This window comes from Oryzias latipes, chromosome 8 (assembly GCF_053564925.1).
Source record: "Oryzias latipes strain Hd-rR chromosome 8, Olatipes_Hd-rR_3.1".
In the NCBI taxonomy this organism is placed as follows: Eukaryota; Metazoa; Chordata; class Actinopteri; order Beloniformes; family Adrianichthyidae; genus Oryzias; species Oryzias latipes.
Genome location: NC_136244.1, coordinates 1081488 through 1101747, shown reverse-complemented (window position 1 = coordinate 1101747; position 20260 = coordinate 1081488). Strand labels below are relative to the sequence as shown.

At 47.7% G+C, this 20260-nt stretch overlaps 2 protein-coding genes and 2 long non-coding RNA genes across 4 annotated transcripts; 1 reads left to right on the top strand and 3 right to left on the bottom strand.

Annotated features, from left to right (window-relative positions):
* Nucleotides 1-2033: 2033 nt before the first annotated feature.
* LOC110015539 (uncharacterized) lies at nucleotides 2034-6592 on the bottom strand. The gene is made up of 2 exons (XR_002290766.3): nucleotides 6465-6592; nucleotides 2034-2771 (listed from the first exon to the last, which is right to left on the bottom strand). It is a non-coding gene; the product is annotated as an uncharacterized LOC110015539 (long non-coding RNA).
* Nucleotides 6061-10416, top strand: clpp (caseinolytic mitochondrial matrix peptidase proteolytic subunit). Its single transcript, XM_004071894.5, has 7 exons — nucleotides 6061-6206; nucleotides 8135-8236; nucleotides 8449-8520; nucleotides 8604-8700; nucleotides 9273-9460; nucleotides 9528-9633; nucleotides 9817-10416. Exons 1-7 carry the CDS (start codon nucleotides 6195-6197, stop codon nucleotides 10035-10037), a joined length of 798 nt encoding a protein of 265 aa, XP_004071942.1. The 5' UTR covers nucleotides 6061-6194; the 3' UTR covers nucleotides 10038-10416.
* Nucleotides 10189-11709, bottom strand: LOC144994190 (uncharacterized). Its single transcript, XR_013657618.1, has 2 exons — nucleotides 11521-11709; nucleotides 10189-10541 (listed from the first exon to the last, which is right to left on the bottom strand). It is a non-coding gene; the product is annotated as an uncharacterized LOC144994190 (long non-coding RNA).
* An 87-nt stretch (nucleotides 11710-11796) lies between these two features.
* On the bottom strand, nucleotides 11797-18201 carry aldh3b1 (aldehyde dehydrogenase 3 family, member B1). Its single transcript, XM_078951059.1, has 11 exons — nucleotides 18054-18201; nucleotides 17811-17964; nucleotides 17358-17527; nucleotides 17077-17187; nucleotides 16020-16140; nucleotides 14188-14273; nucleotides 13992-14073; nucleotides 13424-13816; nucleotides 12426-12592; nucleotides 12253-12352; nucleotides 11797-12143 (listed from the first exon to the last, which is right to left on the bottom strand). The coding sequence occupies exons 1-11, from the start codon at nucleotides 18114-18116 to the stop codon at nucleotides 11959-11961; spliced, it is 1632 nt and encodes a 543-aa protein (XP_078807185.1). The 5' UTR covers nucleotides 18117-18201; the 3' UTR covers nucleotides 11797-11958.
* Between the last annotated feature and the right edge of the window lie 2059 nt (nucleotides 18202-20260).

Genomic DNA, 20260 nt, shown 5'->3' with positions numbered 1-20260 from the left:
TTCGGGCACAGCTGCTCCCCTGAGGTAAGACGTTTAACCACATCCGCTTTTGTACAGTCACGGGTTCACACCCGCACAGGGTTTGACTCAGAAAGAGAGAGAAAAAAAGAATCAGAACTTTTATCTAGAAGGAGCTGCTTTTCCAGAGGAAACTACAGGTTGATGCTCTGAATGAAAATGATCACAATTGGCAATAAAGAAATAAAGAAGTGATCAAAGTTCACCATAAAGAAAGTGAAAATAGCACAATAACAAAAAAAACATATGGTTGTGAAAAATGGCAGAGCCGGGTATCAAACCAGCGAGCTCCTGCACCAAGTTGTGTTTCAATGGAGGCAAAAATCCTGGAATATCTGGAAAGGTTTAAGGATTCGAAGGAACAAAAGTCATATCTAGTAAAAGATGAAAGAGTTAAACTCTTTATTTCTTTAATAAAATAAATAAAAATGTAACCTAATCGTCTTTGGATGCTGGAGTTTCAGCCCAACTGCATAAAGATGGTATGGGGGTGGGGGGTGGGGTCATGGCTCACCCCTTGGATTCATGTTGTTCTTTACTGGGGGGTGGGGGGACTCTGCTTCCAGGTAGGAGTCAAGTGACCAAAGAAATTTGTTTTGATTCGTTTATCAAATAAAGGAAATAAAAAAACATCTCATCTTAAAATCAACAAAGATTTCTAGAACATGAGTAAAGACTGATTTGTTGGAGGAGGGAAATTCCACTTTGCCCCAAATCTACTCAAGTCGAGGTCAAAGCAAAAGCATGAAGCAAAGATTTACCATACCATAGTAGGTATGGAAAAGGGATGCATGGTATGGTATGGAAGTGCATCTTTGTGTATATATTCTTGGGATGAAGGATTAAATGTTTTCATTTGCCCTCACATCATTAACTAAATTGCTTTAGGTTATTTATGTCTTCCACTGTAACCCCCTCACTAAACGCCTTTTGAATGTTTTGTTTGAACGGGCAACACGTACGGACCAAAAAACACAGTTACATCATGACCACAGTCTAAATGAACAATTAAATACTAATTAGTTCACTTTTTCAAAACTGGAAAATGTTACAGAGATGTAAAAACTGCCCTTTACACTGCCTTCATTATTCTCTGACATCTGAGATAAAAGATGAAGTTCATCGTCTCACACGATAGTGTTTTGGTAGTTAGGGGTTAGGGTGGGAATTTGGATACAGCCAAAGACTTCCAACAGCAACTAGTGCCAAAGTTTTTCCGATTGCCCATTAACCGTATACGAGAACTGGACTTAGTGGCCCCTCCCCCTGGCGTTCCAAACAGGAAGCACCTGCTGGCTCCAAGAAGCCAAAATCCCATAGACTTCTATGCAGAAGTAAACAGCTGTTACTCAGTTGTTCTATTGGTCAGAAGAAGCGTTCTGGCTCTGATACTTTTTTTAACGTCTTCTTGATAATACTCTATTTTTTATCATGATATTGTTTCGTAGTTCAAGTTAATCAAGTGATAAACTGACCAATCAGATGCCTCAATAAAAGCATGTGGTGCCCACTGGCCCCCACCTCAAATGTTTGATTGACAGATTCTGCAGAGCTGCTTTCAGTGGAAAAGGTGTGGACTTCCAGCATGCTCCCAACATTGCCACAGAAATGTTGATTTAGACAGACTCTGACCAATCACAGTGGTCTGGCTCCAACATGGCGATCCGAATTGTGGAAAAATGGCAGCTGAACTGGCTTCATTTGGCAGGAGCCAGATTAAGGCATTTTCTATGGGAGACAACGCACTCGCTCAGTCCAGTCCTCGTATACAGTCAATAGCTGTGGAACAGGGGAAATGTGGTCGACCTTGGAAAGTCTCAGAAGTTAGAACTCTGTCTTCCCCTCTGGTCATCGGTGGAAACTGTCTCCAGAGATCTGAGTGCACTTCATCTCCCAGCAACCCCAGTGCAGTTTCTGGATGCCACACACCTGACTCTCATTTGCAATCCCTTACAGTCTACTTCAGCACTGCACCGAGCCTCACTCAGTGCAAAGTATTGTCTGTGACACTCTGCCCTCTTCAATTCAATTCAATTGATTTTTATTTATGTATCCCAATATTTGCAACAAGTCATCTCAATGGGCTTACATCAGCTGAGCTTTACCGAGCGTTACATCCAGACCTGATCCTCCGTCTCCTGACCTTGTTTCTGACTCTGCCTGCCGCCTGCCCCGACTCTCGCCTGGATCCTGACTACTCCTTTGTCTTCTCTGATGCTTCCATGCTCACCGTTGACCCCTGTCTGACCCTGATTTAGCTTTGTGGACCTTTAGCTGAGCTAATAAACTTGCTCCAATTGGATCCAGACGTCTGCCTGTTGCTGGGACATAAAGTAGGTGGTTTGGTTCCCATTTCACCTGCCTTTGTGTCACTGTGTCCTTAAAGTCCCCCTTTAATCATCTTTTGATCCATTTTTTTACAGTTTTTCCAGTGGTCGTCCAATTATGATGATGCTGTTTTAGGTTAAATCCAATAACTGTCGTCTAGGACATCGTTTCTGCAGAGCGGCAGTAGTTCATTAGAAATTAATCTTCTGCCCACAGAAAACACAATTTGTCTCCAAAGAAAGATGCAGCTCAGTTTGTGAAGTTACTTCTGAGCGCATCAGAAACCGTCTGGAGCGTCCGACAGGCTTCTTCCAAGGCGTTACGCAGCCAGGACTCTGCCACCAACTACTAGTGTGGTCCATCTGTGAGGCAGCTTGACCTGAACTGGGTCATCATCCGATCAATGATCCAAAACAGCGGCAAATCTGAAATAAAGCAACGGCAAAGACAAGAATCAGTTTGTTGAAAGGATTTAGTTAAAGTCCAAATATTAATTTACTTCATTGAAGTAAAGAAAATTGAAGCACATTGAAAAGAGTGAGTGACAACATCTTAGAGGAAACCAGAAGTTCATGTTTCTGCCGCTGAAAGTGGCTTTTGATGATGGTATGTAAATGAATTATGCACACACTGCCGCTGCTCTTTGGGGTTTTCCCCTTTTTTATGGTTAGAATCCAGCAGGCAAATCCCAGGATGAAGGAATTCATCCGGACCTTGAATTATAAAAGGAGATGAAATGCCACCACAGAATTTAATTTAGTTTGGGACAGAAAAACAGATTCGACCCCCCAAAGATGGAGTTTTGAGGAACTTTCTTTGTTCTCTACCGCACACCTGAAAATCCCCCCTTTTCTTAGCCCTTTGGTGGTCATGAGGCCGAGGCTGCAGGAAATGCTGGATGCAGCTGCTATTTGTCAAACAAACCCGTATTCATGATGGTACAGTCAATCTCCCTTTCCTGCTTGCAGCGCTTTTCTCTGTGTGGCTGGTGCCGGCAACATTTACGGTAGTCTCTTTCTCTGCTGTCTTTTTCATTGACAGGGTGTCAGTTTGAAGCGATAAACCTAGCGGGAAGGACTCCTAGAGGATGAATGTGTCCGTTTCCCCAGCCACAGGCATGAGGGCATGAACTGGACCCCATCTGCGGTTCGGGTGTCTCGCCAGTCGCCTGTATAGCAGACCCCCTTCCGTTTTCTGATCACATGCTGCTGACTTTTAATGTCATTTCAGCCTCCAAATCCAACCCTCCACGCACAATGACCCATCCCAAATTCAATGATATCGGTCCTATCCTCACACAGTGATAACCTCACCAGTCCTCCCCAGACTTTGAAGTTTTAGCTAAAAAAACAGACTTTTATCTTTAGGAGGTTTGTTCCATAACATTTAATATAGACTCTAATGGTTAGTGACTTGAAAATTATGCTCTCTGTCATGTACTGAGGATTGAGGAAAATCATTTTTTTATTTGCTAAGGAGAAAGTAACAATGAAGAAACCCCTTTACTGAGCCTGTTCTAATATAATAAAACCATAAATAATAAATCCTTTTTAAATTTAGAACAAGTGTTTGCACTTTCAACATCGACACACTGGTATGCAGCAGGGATGCAGTCATTCACTGTCCTCACCGTTAGGTTCAAAGACGTAACACACGGTTCAGTTGTGGCATGACTTACTATTGTTGAGTTATCTAAATGCAAGCGGTTCAGAAAGGAGGATTTAGTTTTTGTCCCTACAGTTGGTGGCAAAAACGCTCCATAAATGTTAGACTTCAACCTTCAATCCACTCCAGGAAAAATCTGCTGCTTCTCACCGTTTTGTCTCACAAATATGATCAGTTCTGTTTAACAATGTTTAACAAGTGTGAAGTTCAAAGAAACCCTCTTTTTTTATACTCACGTAATCTTAGTTTGCAGAATGAATGTTTTGTATTTCCTTTGTGATAAGGCTGATTTGATCATTTTCACTCTAAAGGTTTCTGTCGTTAGTGATTAGCTACAAAATATTTATTATTTCAACTTGTTATTCAAAGAAATATCATCATCATTTTCATTTAAATGTAGGAAATATTTTGGATGGATTCTACTTCGTATGTATGCTTTAATGTGTTCTGGATGTTTTCAAATTTTTTACTGTTTCGTTATTATAATTTAATTTTTTTTGACAGTTATGACAAAATCCTTCTTTTCCTTATTACCTTATTTTCATGCATGAACCACAGATGTATAACTTTTATTGTCACGTTAAGAATACCTAACTAACGCACGAATCATTAATCCTGAACGTGGTTCATTCATGAGACATCTGTGAAAATTTCACGTAAAGACCACAACTTTTCTCACTTTTTCCCTGTAGCTTCACGTATGACCGACTTTCATCTGTGCACTATGTGCCAAATGTACTAATGGCTGTGTGACACGGCCTTAGGAGCTTTTTCAGACGGCGAGTTTTTATCAGCTTCTGATTCATCACAAGTTGAATAAAGAAATACTCATAAAAGCAGTTTTAATCTTAAATTTCCTTCTTTATAAAAACATGCTGCAAGAACATGTTAAAAACTCCAAAATACCAGGATTATTATATAACTACTCAGACTTCACAATGCAGAATAAAATACCAATAACCCCCAAAGACTTTGCAGTAGTGTTTGATGCTGTACCGTCTGGGCTTTGCATGTTATTCAGGGGTTTCTACAGCGCTCATCCTCTGACTCTAAATCCTCCTGATGCGTTCAAATCCCACTCTGGTCGTTTCTGCTTCACTTCTGCTAAACAGTTGAACTAAAAAATCAGAGCTTTAATCCACGATAATTTGGTTTCTGTTCCATCAGCTTCCTTTTATTGGGCTAATTTCACTTCTAACATTGAATGGAAAAAAGTCTGATCTTTACCACAAAAATACTTCAAAGAAATCTCTTTGAAAGTCCTACACAGATTTTATGCAGCAAAACTTTATTTAACTAAATTTAAGGCTGACATAAACACCAGCTGTACTTTCTGCCAGAAACAACCTGAAACCTGCTCTCGTTTATTCTGGTCTTGTGAATTCACATACAAATTTTGGAAAAATGTTCACAAATTTATCACTGACTCTATTTTTGCTGATATACAACTTTATTATAAAAACCTACTATTTGGTTTTCATAGTTTTGATGTCAAAGACCATGATGCTTTCTTTTGTATAAACATGTTATTATTTATGGCTAAATGTTACGTTCACAAAAGCCAATTTTCCAATTAAAACCCTGATTTCTCTGTGTTCAAACTGGAACTGCAGCAATATGTAAACTCAATTTCAGCTTCAAAAAATTCAAAAGCTCAAAAAACAATTAATTTTTGTAAATCTTTTGGGCTACTGACATTTCACATTTTCTCTTTTTTTTCTAGGTTTATTTCTTTTTTCTTTATTCATTTGAATTTTTATTCCCTTTTGTGATTGTTACTAATAATTAAAATCTTCCTAAGGATGTAGCACGTTTATTCTGTATTCAGAATTGTAATGTACATTATATGTGCATAAATGTTGCATTTTCTTGTTCTGTATGTTGCAATTGTTTAAAAAATAACTCCAAAATAATCCCATAATTGTGATTGGAGTGAGTCTTTAAAAAAATCTAGTTTTCATTTTACACATTAAATAAAGGTCTTTGATTCTGATCAAAGGATAAATCTGGTGTAAAACCTGTTCATCCTAAACCTGAGGAGGCGGATGTTGTCAACATCCACTGTCAATAAAGGTATTTAAAAAAAAGAACAGAACACATCACAGGTCAGGTGGGAACTGCTTCCGGTTTAAGAGGGGTCACGCAAAAAGGCAGAACATCGAAAAGTGTTAAAAGGAGAAAAAATGTTGCTACAGGTGAGTCTTTGGGGCTGCTTCGCTCACGCGCGCGGACATGCGGTTGAAAGCGGGGCGAGCGCGCGGAAGGAGCTCGCGCTCGCCGCTGTCAGCTGCTAGCTAGCTAGCTAGCAAGCTTGTGTAACTGTTCCAAGTCGAGTTAAAATGAGTGTCTAAGAGGCTCCGCGCGTTTAAAAGTAATAAAACACGGTTGGGGTAGAGGCGTCAACATCACAGGCTTGGAAAATAACTATAAACGAGCCAAGGTTGATTTCTCACCGATAGAGAAGCTCAAAGGGACCGAGACGACGACAGATCCCAGAGTTTGAGTCAGCCATCACTGTTCACATCATCAGAAAACTGTAAGGCAGAAATCCAATGTCGTGTGTTTTAAGGGGGTTACATTTCTCACAGTCTGTGTGGATGTAGAAAGTTGAGTCAAACCTTCTTTCCAGCATTTTGACTTTTAAATGTATACATTGTAAAGGTGTCTCACACAGGGCTATAAGGCATCACACGGTGGTAAAAGGAAATGCTGCTAACTTGAGCTTTAAAAACACTGGACTGAGTCAATCTGGCGTAGAGACAGAGGAAGGTCATTCCAGAGTCGTGGAGCGACTGCCTGAAAGGAGACGTCTCCCCGAGTTTTAAAGCGGGTTTTGGGAACATAAGAGATTCTCATCTGTGGACCTGAAGGAACCTGCAGGAGTGTAGGGAGTTAAAAGGTTAGACGTATAGTTTGGGGTTTGTCCGTGCAAAGCTCTAAAAACTACAATCTAGTCTAAGTTTAATAAGAAGCCAATGTCGTGATAAAAGCAGAGCGGTGGCACGAGAGCACTGATTGGTTCCAGTGTAAAGCCTTGCTGCAGAGTTTTGGACCAATTGGAGACGTTGAAGAGACTCTGTTAAAACGGGTAAAAGAGAATTGCAGTGGTCTAAACGGGAAGAGTTAACAGCGTGGATGATCGGCCCGGTGAGAAAGATGATCCGATCAGATTAGAGGGCCTTCGGCGCGGGTGTGCAGTGACCTCCAGAGGAGCTCGGATGTTTCAGGATTTCAGGATTTGGACTCCAACGGCTGTCCGTGACGGGGACCCTGACAGGAACCCGAGGGTTGACGGGAACGCGTACGCTCGGCATACAGGTTCCAGAAGTGACCTTAAGCGTGTCCAGACAAGTTCATTTGTCTTACAAAAAAGGAGTGATTGTTAAAATAGAAATGTAAAGAACTGAATTGAACATAACCGTCTTTAACCTGGATTTAAGGCTTTCTGGAAGTCTGTTCCAGATCTGTGGAGCATAGAAGCTGAATGCAGCTTCTCCATGTCAGGTTTGGACTCTAGGATCTGAAAAAAGATCCAGATGAGCGGCGAGGTCTGGCTGGTTCATACGGGGGTCAGGAGGTCAATCATGTATTTTGGAGCTAAACCAGTCGAAGCTTTACAAAGCAGCAGCAGATCTTGAACGTCTGTCCTCTGGCAGACAGCGGAAAGACCTCAGAACTGGACCCATGTGGTTCTAGTTTATTGGTTCTTCTGAAAACCCAAGCAGCAGAGTTCTGGACCATGAAGACATGGACTCGTCAGATCCGGTTGTTGCAGTTATAGATGTCTCTGCCTTCAGATCGTGGTCGTCTCGTAAACATTTGGAATGATTTCTGTTCATTGAAAACCGTGAAATCTCAACGATGGCCGTGGAGCAGATGACCTGACAGCCGTCTGCCTTCCACGCCGCTCTGTCCTCTCCTTATCTGTCCAACGCTTGGTGTCTTCTTAAAAATATGATACTAAATCCACACAAACGAGTATTTGATGTTGTCGTCCATGACTTGAGCCGTGTAGAGGCAACAGCACCACCTGCTTTCAGTTCTTCAGGCCGTCTGCTGCCACGCAGTCGGCAGACGCAGGCGTCCGTCTCTTTGGTGTCAATCGTTTGTTCTGTATTTTCAGAGGGTGTTGAACTTTGGGTGCCTGACGCTGAAGCACAGCAGATGCATCCAGCACAGTCCCGCGTGGAGGAGTCCTCTCATACCCATCGTTGTCGAGCAGACGGTGAGACGTGTCTCTGTGATGCTGTCCTCTGCTGGACGGACAGTTTTATCATGTATGATGCTTTTGGATCCGCTCGGCGTCTGCTTTCAGTTGCACTCTGGAAAACAGAGCATCAAACCTGAATCCAGAACCTCAGACAGCCTCAGAGCTGCAGGCATGCAGGAAGTGGTTCTGTGGGAAGCAGATTTCAGAGACTGTCTTCTGTTCCTCAGGGAAGGGGGGAGAGAGCTTACGACATCTACTCTCGCCTCCTGAGGGAGAGGATCATCTGTGTCATGGGGCCTGTGAGTATTCAGACATACCACTGCTTTTTCAGACCGGGTTCTGCAAAGCCTGCAGCCGCACCTTCATCTGTTCGTCTGCGCAGATCGATGACACTGTCGCCAGCCTGGTGATCGCCCAGCTGCTGTTCCTGCAGTCTGAGAGCAACAACAAGCCCATCCACATGTACATCAACAGCCCAGGTGACCTGACTCGCACACGCAGACAGACGGACGCACGCCCAGACGAGCAGACACAGACACACGCGCAGACGAGCAGACATACACCCAGACAATCGGATGCAGACGAGCGGATGCACGTGCAGACAGTGGGACGCAGATGAATGGATGCACACACAGACAAACAAATGCATGCACAGAAAAAAGGAACGCAAACAGATGGATGCCTGCGCAGACAGACAGACGGATGGACGCAGTAGTGAAATACACACAAATGTTCAATCCAGACACAAAGGCGCAACATGCAATGCAGATGCGCAATGGAGGCACACAGACATGCACAGCACAACATAGGCACACGCCGACGCACAACGCTGACGCACATAACACACACGCGGAATGCATACATGCCTATATACGTTTTCTGTGGGTTGCGCCAAAAATACCAAGAATGTTTTTAGTTTTAAAAGGAGGAAGGGAAATGTCTTAATGTTATTTTTTTCCATCCTGGCTGCTCTGTTGTTTCAGGATGGGGTGGGAGTGAACTGTTTCCATTCACATCTGGTGTTGGCTCTCCTGCTCCCTCTTGTGTCCAGGTGGAGTAGTGACTGCCGGCTTGGCCATCTATGACACCATGCAGTACATCCTCAACCCCATCTCCACCTGGTGCGTCGGCCAGGCGGCCAGCATGGGCAGCCTGCTCCTGGCGGCCGGCACCAGCGGGATGAGGCATTCCCTCCCTAACGCACGCATCATGGTCCACCAGCCCTCAGGGGGGGCCCGGGTAAGTGGAACCTGGCTTAGAGACCACTGGACAGCAGCTGCTAGACCTGAGTGTGATCTGCATCCAGGGCCAGGCCACAGACATCGCCATCCAGGCCGAGGAGATCCTGAAGCTCAAGAGACAGATCAACACGATCTACGCCAAACACACCAGGCAGCCGCTGGAAACCATAGGTACGGCGGTTCTACCTCTGGAACGCTTTCACCCTTCTTCTAGAGCCAAAGCATGTGCACACATTCACCGCTGCTGGGGTTTGTTTGGGATTGCACATCTGCCCCGGACCCTTCGGTGACGCGGCGCGTTTGAGGCCACATGTGATGCTGGAGCAGCTCTAACTTTTTCCCTCCTCTTCACAGAGGGCGTGATGGAGCGAGACCGCTACATGAGCCCCATGGAGGCCCAGGACTTTGGCATCATCGACCGGGTCCTGGTGCACCCCCCACAGGCCGGCCAGGACGAGCCGGAGCTGGTTCAGAAGGAGCCGGCGCCGGCGGCGAGTCCCTCCCCCCAGCCTGCAGCCCCGGAGCCGGCCGCCTCCGGACAGAGCCCCCCCTCCTCACACAAACCTGAGCCGTGAGGCTTTGGGAGGAGTTTCTAGTTGCTCTGAAGCCAGCCCCCCCTCTGGGAAGGTCGTCCACCCCTGAACTGGCGACCTGGTGCTCTGGTCAGAAAGGACACGTGACCTCCTGAAGCCCCTCAAAAATCTTTCTGAAACTTCTGTGTCGACCCCCCCCCCCCCCCCCCCCCGGCCCAGAAACCTTCAGATGAGTCGACCTCCAAGGCCGCTCAAAAGACCGCCGGCGTGGCGTCCACGTTAGTTACAGAACCTCCGTTTAGGAACGCCTCAGAAGAACACGGCAGTGAAATAAAACAGTGTGGAGTCTCTCGGTCGTATTTTCTGTTTTAACGTGTGGAGACATTTCCTGGAGGACATTTATAAAGAATTAAGGACTAAACTGCATTTCTGAGTTTTTCTTGATTCAAATGGCTGTCAATCAGGAGCAGACCAGTGTGTAGTTAAGTAATCTCTACAGGGGGCGGGGCTAAAGTCTCACAGCCCCGCCCCTTTCTGATCCTCCACCTGCAGACCAACAGATCCATGACGTCTGTTTTCCTGGTCTGAGCTGGAATCTGGATCAGAACTGGACGGATGGACGGATCTAGGGCTGAAACGATTCCTCGAGTTACTCGATTACAAAAATTCCTCGAGGCAAAAACTCTGCCTCGAAGCCTCGTTAAATTCCCATGACGCGCACTATACGCGCGCCGCAGGGATTTGATTGTGTCACACGGACCGTTTGAATTTAGTTGGGGCGATGGCGGAGAATAGATCTATAAATAAACGGCAGAAATTGTCTAAAGTGTGGGATCATTACACACTTAATAAAGAAGAGAACAAGGTGCAGTGTCTCTACTGCAAAATAGAGCTGGCATACCCGCGTGTGCCGCCGCCAGCGAGCGACCAGCGTGGGCCGCGGAGGGGGCGCCGAGAGGCAGGGGCTGGGACCGCGAGGCTTCTTTAAGCATTGCAAAAATAACAAAAGGATTATTTTTACTCGAAATATAAACAATGATAATGATCAAATATGTTTTTCTGATTCTTTTATTTTTAATGGCCTTCCATTTTGGTGTTGTGGCACCCTTTCAAAGTCTTCTGCCCCCCCCCCCCCCCCCCAATACAAAATGTTCTAGCTCCGCCACTTCTTAAGACCAACTTAAAAACACCAAAAGTAACATTTGCATCAGAGCGGATCTTTAAAATCAAATGCTTGTTCATTTTACAACCACATCATTTTTGTTATGCAAGATTTGTTTTGGTTGTTCAAAAACACAAATCGTTTTATCCGATTACTCTATTAATCGATCGATTAAGTCAGTGTTTTTAACGCTAATGTTAGGGTGGGGATGTGAGGGGCTGTAAGCTAGCTGGAGAGACTGTAAACAAAGGGACGATGGGAAATTACTCTGTGCACAGAACTCTGGAACATTTTTGATGAACTCCTGCTGCTCTGCAGAAATTATGTCCTAGAAAACGACAAGTTGTGATTTTGGCTGAAAACTGCACAATTCTCATTGAAAGACTGAAAATGATGATGATGATGATGATGAGGATGATGGGACTCTTCAGCAGCACCAAGACACCAACAGCTCTGCACAGCCCACTCTCTCTTCTAAAGGTGGATCACTGCAGGTTGTTTCTCACTTTGGATGCTTGTCTGCTATCATTTTAAATAAAGTAACTCAGAAGTAATGAGAGGATTACTTATTTCAGAAGGTTCCAAAAGTACGGCGGTCAAGTTTGGCCGGCGCTGAAGGCGGACGTTCAAACACAGACGTCAGAGACAATCTTCACTTTTTATTTTTGCTTGTTTTGGGTTTTACATCTCTGTGCCAAACTGTCCCGTCCGCCTTAAATCTGGCTTCAGGACAGAAGTTAAGGTTCTGTTTGACCCCCCCCGTGCCGATTCCCTCCGGTGGCGGTGGGCGGCGGCCTGCGGTCACATGATCGAGCAGCTGTGAGGAGACGTGGTCCAGCGCAGCCACTTGAGCTTCTCGCTGCTGTAGGGGGGGTAGCGCAGCCCGTTGAGCCTCTCCAGAGCCCAGCCGCGCAGCATGCAGGCGCGCCGGTGGCTGAACTCCTCGAAGCCCCAGCGCCCGTGGTAACTGCCCCACCCGCTCATACCTGGGCAAAAGAGCGGCAGGAGTCAGGCTGACGGACAGCTCTGGGTTGTCACGTGACGACTCAAGAGGAGAACATTTTGGAAGCGTCTGAACCCGTCCGTCACACCCACCTACACCCCCAAAGGGCAGGCTGGGCAGCGTCATGTGGATGATGGCGTCATTGGAGCAGAACCCCCCGCTGCTCGTGTTCTCCATCACCGTCTTCACCACCTTCAGAGACACAAAGCGTGATTGGAGGAGCCGTGTCTGCCAGCGACCGGCGGCGTGCGGGGGGGTGTCTCACCGAGGACTCGTCCGAGAAGACGTAGAGCGCCAGAGGCTTCTCCTTCCGGTTGATGAAGTCGATGCCCTCTTCCAGCGTCTCCACGGTGAGGATGGGCAGAATGGGGCCGAAGATCTCCTGCCCCATCAAAGCGTCGTCCTCCTGCAGGTCCACCACCACCGTGGGAGCTGCGGGACAGGAGGAAGTCACTGCACCCGCCGTCTGCAGCTCAGCGATGGAGGCCGAGCCACTTCCTGTGTGTGGGGGGCGGACGCCGACTGACGTCCTGTGATAACCCCGCGGCTCATCTGTGAGGGGAGGGGCTGAGACCTCCACCCTGAAGCCACAGCGTCAGTCTACATCATAGAACAGCATCCTCAGCTGCTCTCCGAGGTTTTATTCTGAAAGTTTCCACTCGGATTCTGCTGAGTGCAACAGGAACAAACACCTTTCTATCTGATCGGGATGATGCCGTTTCATCAGTAAATGTTTCATGTGCTGCAGAAACGGATGCTTCACTGACCACTGGGAGCTTTTAATTTCATCTTTAAATGGTTTTTCCTGGACATTTCAGGAAAATGTCCCAAAACTGGAAAAAAGAATCTGTTCAGATCTGAGGCGGGACCACAGCAAAACCCACTGAGGGCAGGGCTTAGGAGAGCCAACCTGGTTGCTATGGTGACCATCAGGGAGTTTGGTGGGAACCACTGACTGTATTACAGAACTGGACTGAGCGAGTGTGACATCATCCATAGAAGACAGTTTACTTCCAGCTCCAATAAATAAAGTCAATTCAGGCGCCATTTATTCACAATACGGAGGTCGCCATGTTGGAGCCAGACGTAAGCAGTGATTGGTCCGAGTGGGACTGATTCCATGGTTCTATGGCAACCACTCTGACCAATCAGGAAAGAGCTTGTTGGAAGGCCACACCCCTACCACTTAAAGCGGGCCACACCAAATCTGCCAAACACTCTGCTTCGGCGCTCACGCCTCGCCTCGCCTGCCTCTGGACCCACCTATGTACTTGTCCTCCCGGTTGGCCTCTCCTCCCACAACCACCGTCCCGGCGGTCTTCTTGAGCAGCTCCATGAGGCGAGTCCAGTGTCGGTCTGACACGATGCGCGACACGTCCGGACTCTCCTTAGGCTCCTTCCCGTAGAACTCCTCCAGAACCTCGCGCAGAGCCGGTACCAGAGCGTCTCGGATGGCCTTCGTGCAGAGCAGATAGTCTGGAGCCACGCAGCTTTGGCCAGCGTTAAAGTATTTGGCCCACACCAGGCGGCGGGCAGCAGCGGTGATGTTTATCCGCCCATAGATGAGGCAGGGACACTTGCCACCCAGCTCCAAGGTCACCGGCGTCAGATGGACGGAGGCCGCCTGCACCACGCTTCTGGCCACGGCCTGGGAGCCTGCAGGGCGGAGGACCAGCATGAGGTTAGAGACGGATCAGAGGGTCGGGGGTCCTGCAGCTCAGACGTCCCACAAAGCGGAACCTCCAGATCGAAAGAAGCCACGGTCCGGCCCGGATCCTCTCCAGAACCCCCCTCTCCTGCACAGAACGCGTCAGCCGGGACAATGCATCACCTGTGTAGAAGATGCGGTCGAATCGATTCTCCAGCAGCGCCTTGGTCTCCTCGGCTCCACCGCAGGCCACCGTGTAACAGTCCTGTGGAGCGGAGCGGCAGCCATCAGAGCCCCATAACCCGGATGAAGACCCGTTACAGCAGCAGAACCTCTGAACTACAGGGAGCTGCACGCTCTGCTTCGTCTGCCGCCTCACCTGAGACAGGTACTTGGGGATGAGCTCGGCCACCAGACCCTCAGTGGCGCCGCTGACCTCTGACGGCTTGATAACCACGCAGTTTCCTGAGCAGAAAAAGCAGCAACATTTTCAGAGGTCTTTGTTGGCCGGTGGAGGCTTTTCCCCCCTGTGCTATCCTATGGGGTCCAGATGACCCCCCCCCCCTTCCATTGAGGTGTTCTCCCTACCATGACAAAGGTGGATTAAGGTGGAAAGATTTCATGTAATCCATGGACACCAGTGAAGATCACAAATCATTGAAGAAAAAAGGTTCAGAGCACTGTCTAGTGGGTCTAGATGACCCCACTCTCAACGTTACGTTAACGTTGAGAGTGGGGTCATCTGGACCCCACAAGACAGCACAAAGGTTACGGCCCGGCTCGGATTCTTCCTTTGCCTTTGTGCAGCACGTCACGCCAGTTTCAGCCCTTCAACATTCAAACGTGGTCTGAAGCTGGTCAGACCCGCCGATCAGGAAAAGGCACGTGGAGGTGTGAGGACAGACTCACGCCGCTGATGCGGCGCAGACTGGTGAGACACGCCCTCTTTCTGCCCCGAGGCTCAGCAGACAATAGCAGCAGGCTGCCGTTGTGAGGATGAGGCAACACGACTGCTGAAGTGGCAGAAGTCATTGTTCCTGAGAAGAGCAGCCTGTCTCCACCCAACCACTTCCTGTCAGACGGACCGCAGGCCCGTCCCACCTGAGTCGGGGGGGGGGGCTGAGACCCTCTGGGTCGGTTCTGCCGTCTATTCTGCTCCTGACCCGGTTTGGTCATTAAATGGACTCATTGCAGAGGTTCTGAATGTCTCCACTTCACGTTCATGTTTGCAGCTTTTCTGAGGGAGGGTACGGTGGCCCTGAAGGACAAATCAGTCCAGCAAATCACTCAACACAAAAACGCACTAAAGATCCCGGTTAAAAAAGCAAAACAACTTTACATTTTAGAAATCAAAACATATTTCCTGAATCTAAAATGCAAAAAAGGTACAATTTTGAAAAACAAAAGTCAATTTTCAAAAATGAAAAAGGAAATTTAAAAAGTGAAAGTAGAAAAGGTAGTTAGAGTTATGTGATGACGTTTGTTCACCTCTCTCCTGACAGAAGAGATTTGTCTGGCCACGCCCACTGCAAACGTTCAGCCGTTGCTCAATCAACTCTTCGCCACAGAACCTCCTGCTTCCCCTCTTCTTCAAAACTCAAGCCTCATCGTCAATCAGCGACTTTCATAGGACCTCCTTTTTCCGCTTTCGGATTTTTAACATTTTGTTTTGTAACTTCTGTTTCATCAAAGTTTTGGTTTCTAGAATGTTGTTTGATTTCTTTAGTGTCGTGCTATTTTTTGGAAGTTTTCTTTCCCCCCTTTTTGAATTGTGATCTTTAGGATGTTTTTGTGTCATTTGAACTTCAGGGCCACCGTGGGGGGGGGGCTGTGACACGCATGTTGGGAAAATCTGTGTTTTACGCTGGAATCCACACGTTTCAGAAACGAGGCTCCTGCTTTTGTGACGGCCCATACCATCAGCCCACCTCCACCATACACGACAACCATTGTCCCAGAAGTCTTTTGATGATGTAACGCCTCAAATCCAGCAGCAACCTGAACGCCCAGATTCACGTCTGCTGACTCTTCTAAACTAACTCACCCGCCTGACTGACCAGACGGCGATTTCCCCGATTCTGACGGTCATGGAAGCTTTGGCTGCTGCTGCCGTCTCTGCAGAACGTGGATTCGGATCCGTTTTTAAAGAGGTTCGGTGTGGTTTCCCACCGTTTATCCTCAAGACCATTCCAGCCACAGAAACACAGATACCTGCAGCGATGGCAGAAATCAGGGGCAAGATGAGCAGCTGCAGCGGGTAATTCCACGGCCCGATGATCAGAACCACGCCCAGAGGCTCCCTCCGGATGAAACAGTCGTCCAGCTTGGTGGCCTGAAAAAGCAGCAGAAAGACTCCGTCTGAAAATTCAACTGTCTCTGCTCGGACTGTGGACATAAACACCGTTTCAGACAGACCGAGGAGCTCAGGCACGGCTGTCTGACAGGCGCTTTGCAGTCCTTTGACTGTATCACAGAGCTGGACTGAGTGACCCCGCCCCTTGGCATTCCAAACAGGAAGTGGCTCCAAGAAGCTAAAGTCCCACAGGCTTCAATAGAGAAATAACAGCTGATGGCCGTTCTATTGGTCAGAACTGACCAATCAGATGCCTCAATAAAACCATTTGGTCTCACGATCATTTGTAACGCTTGATTGACAGATTTCGTGGAGCCCGCTTTCAAACGGTAGGGGTGTGGCCAATCCTGATTGGTGAGAGTGGTTGCCATGGAAACGTCGACTCATTCACACCGAGCATGTGCAGCGTGCGACGTGAAGGTTCTTGCACACGGTGGGGAGGGGGGGCTTCTTCTTCTATCGTTTCCTGCTGCGCGTCCACCACCTACATGTGGAAGAGGTTTGGTCTGAAACGTGGAAGCTCTGTTCTATAAATGGTCGTCTTGGTATCATTTAATCTGGACGGGAGCAGTTTGTCCTTCGCTGTCATGTTCACAACGGTTGGTACGTCACGAACGCTCCGGATGCGGAAACCTGAAATTCTGGCCTTCGCGCGTTTACACACATTTTCATTGAAACCCGAGTCCACGCAGCCGGCGTGAAACGCTGGAACGCCCGTCGCTGAGAACATCAGACCGACTCGGACAATCACTGCTCACTCACGTCAGTTCCAACAGTGCAGCGTCTGTCGTTTGGTTGGAGCCGGTAGGAAACCGTGTTCTATGGGGGACGGCCCACGCCTCAGTCCAGCTCTCATTTACAGTCAGTGGTCTGGGGGGTGTTGGGGTCACAGGGAGCATCCAGAACAGAACCTACCAGGCTTTTGGACACATACTCCGGCTGCATCCAGCGCGCCAGGTTGGAGATGGAGTGGTACAGCTCATTCAGCACAATCTCAATCTCAGAGAGGACGGCCTCGAATTTGGGCTGAAGGGCAGAAAGAGAAGAGACTTTCAGCGTGAAGGGAACAGGAAGCAGAACTGCTGTTTGAGTCAAATGTTCCGACTCGGAGGTCTGAGGACCCCCGTCAGCCCGCTGCGTCCTCAGCCTGAGCCGGCATGGATGAGTGTTGCGCGTCCGTGCACGCGCCCGTGCACCTTTGCCAGGTCCCGGTGCAGCGCGTCGGTGATCTGGTCCTCGTTGTCTTTGATCATGCTCATGAGGCCGGTCAGCTGGGTTCTGCGGAACTCCTCCGGCACGGTCACGCCCGAGCGGAACGTCGCGCGTAACCGCGCCACCATCTGGCTCTGGCTCTCCATCTTCTCACCTGGAACGCACAGCAGACACGTGACCAGCTGGCGACACAAACAATCCGGACACGTGCGGGTGCGTTGGGGCCCGCCACCCCCTAACCCACGCACGGCTGGCCCAGACAATCACGCGATTGTTCCGGTTTGCCAACACTCTGTTAACAATCTCGGAACGCGGACACCCCCGGTGTGAATGTCGGGAAAAGTCAGCACGTGGTGGAAAAACGGGAATCGAACCGTGATCCACAGCCCCGCGTGAACAGACGGACCGAACCCGCTGGTTCCGCGCAGGCCACCCACCCGCTGCTGGTGCGCTCATCGCTGATCTCGGACACGGACCGGAGCTGGCACCGTCCTCGCGTCGCCTCCGCCGGCTCTGGACCGCCTGGAAGCGGGGGGAGGAACCGGCTCTGCGGGGCCGGAAAAACCCGTCCGCCGTCACGTTTGGCCCGACCTGCGGGGCGGGATTACCGCAGTTTGGGTCTGAGCGAGGAGGCGGGGACCCGAGCCCTCAGGTGAGACAGACAGGTGAGGCGGCCACACCTGTGGAAACGGCCGGACCACGTGGGGCTGGGGGGAGGTGGAACCAAAACTCTCCCCGCACATCCGGGCCGAACCGGGGAGAGACTATGGACCGCAGTTCTGTCCAGACACACGCAGCTGAACCCACATGCGCTGGAGGTACGGCTGGATGGAGGCTGTGAGGTCAGAGGTCACATGTAGGCCACTCCCAGCCTTCAAAGCAGGTTCCCACTGATCTGATGAACCAGGCCTTCCACCCGTCACTGGATCAGCCCAGAACTTCTGGTTTCTTCATCTATGAACAAAATAAACTCTAGAATTCAATTTAAATTCAGTTCATTTTTATTTCTATAGCCCAAAATCACAACAACAGTCGTCTCATAACCAATAATTGGAAAGTAAATCAACTCAAAAGGATCATGAAGACATAAAATCAATAGGAAAATACTAAACTGATCCAACATCCCTGACCTTTGACCCTCCTTCACTGTAAGGAAAAACTCCTAAAAATCTGGAAAAAAGAAAGAAATCTCAGGGGTGTCCACATGAAGGAGGATCCTCCCCCAGGACGGACAGGCGATTTACCAGAACTCTTAGAGAGAATTAACTTATTTAACTCTACAACTACATGTATAAAGCCCAGCAGACGCTTCATCCAGACGGAGTTTGGGGGCACCAGATGAGCCAGAGGGGGGGGGTCCATGGTCAGGTACAGGAGCACGGACGAGCCAACTGGAATCTGGAATACCTTAAGGGGGGGGGGGGACAGTACATGAATCGCACTGCACCAAACAGAGGCATGGAGAACTAAATGATGAATAATGATCAAGAATAGAGGAGAGAAGACCATTCAGTGTTTAACCCTTGTGCTACCCTATGACCCCCCCCCCCCCCCTTCCATTGACGTGTTCTCCCTACCATGACAAAGGTGGATAAAGGTGGAAAGATTTCATGTAATCCATGGACACCAGTGAAGATCACAAATCATTGAAGAAAAAAGGTTCAGAGCACTGTCTAGTGGGTCTAGATGACCCAACTCCCAATGTTAAAGTGAATAGGATAGAACAAGGGTTACAAATGACATTTCAATTCATTTAGTAGTAACTTAAATCTATTGTGTTGGTCGTTTTTCTGTCAAAATTCAACAGAAAGTAGTTACACGAAGCTCCCTGATGTAATACATTGAGGACACTTTTCTCCTGCACGTCAGGTCTTAGGGGGGGGTTTTATGTGGAGGGTCTTAAACATTAATGCCATTTATTTACGGCAACTCTATTTAAATTGTGACCCAAAATGAAAGTTGATCATGTTAGGATTCAGACAGTAAACGTGGAAAACCGTCACATAAAAATCACAAAATGCTTCTGTGTGAGACTGGAAATGGAATCTTTCTGAAACATTCTAGTAGAGCAGCCTTCCATCCAGCTCTATAGATGGATTCTATTATTCATATATCTGTATACAACATACAATAATCAGCAGCTGCAACAAATTCAGTTTTAACCATGAACATATCAGCTAAAACATTAGTTTATGTTCCCCTCTGATCTGCTAAACCACATTATTCCATTGGCCGATTGAAAGTGGAGGCGGGATTTAGAAAATGCAGACAGGTGGGACACGCCCTGATGAGAGACGGACAGGTGAGACGGACAGGTGCAGAAAAAGTAGGACTGGATTACACTGATGTGTGGATTTGTAAAATGTTGACACAAAAAACATTAAGACAAATTAAAATGCAATAGATTTGAAGTTAGTTTAAAATGAATTTAAAGTAAATGAAAAATGTAAATTTCCTCTTTGTATTGAATATTCAGTCGTTTTTAAAATGCTCAACTAAATTCAATATAAAAGCCTTTTTATCTAAAGTATGTTACCAAAAACATGTGACAATCCAAAATGCAACATTTTATTGTTTAACTAAGATTGTTTTTTGCATTGAATTTATTGATTTAGAAAATGCATGATCAAATTACACCCTGGGAACTGAATTCCACATGAACGATGGTGAAAATGGCCCAGCGGTTTAACAGAAGCGGGTCCAAAGATGCCAGAAGTTCTGGTGGGTGAAACCAGAGGTTTCAGGTAAAACGAGCCGTGCAGCGGCCCAGAGGAACCATCCGGAACCTTATTCAGAAGCAAAAACATGGCAATGACTCCATGGAAAGAACAGAACCTCCATCCCACCACGGGGTTCCAGGAGGTCGTGTGGGAACGACCCTGGAGGA

Coding starts and splice junctions, on each gene's coding strand:
- clpp (XM_004071894.5), top strand. Junction 8,701..9,272: donor CATGTACATCAACAGCCCAG/GTGACCTGACTC, acceptor TCTTGTGTCCAG/GTGGAGTAGTGACTGCCGGC. Junction 9,461..9,527: donor AGCCCTCAGGGGGGGCCCGG/GTAAGTGGAACC, acceptor ATCTGCATCCAG/GGCCAGGCCACAGACATCGC.
- aldh3b1 (XM_078951059.1), bottom strand. CDS start 18,116: ATGTGCGGGGAGAGTTTTGGTTCCACCTCCCCCCAGCCCCACGTGGTC. Junction 13,817..13,991: donor CGACCGCATCTTCTACACAG/GTGATGCATTGT, acceptor TCCGCCCTGCAG/GCTCCCAGGCCGTGGCCAGA. Junction 12,593..13,423: donor CCGGGAGGACAAGTACATAG/GTGGGTCCAGAG, acceptor CCTGTCCCGCAG/CTCCCACGGTGGTGGTGGAC.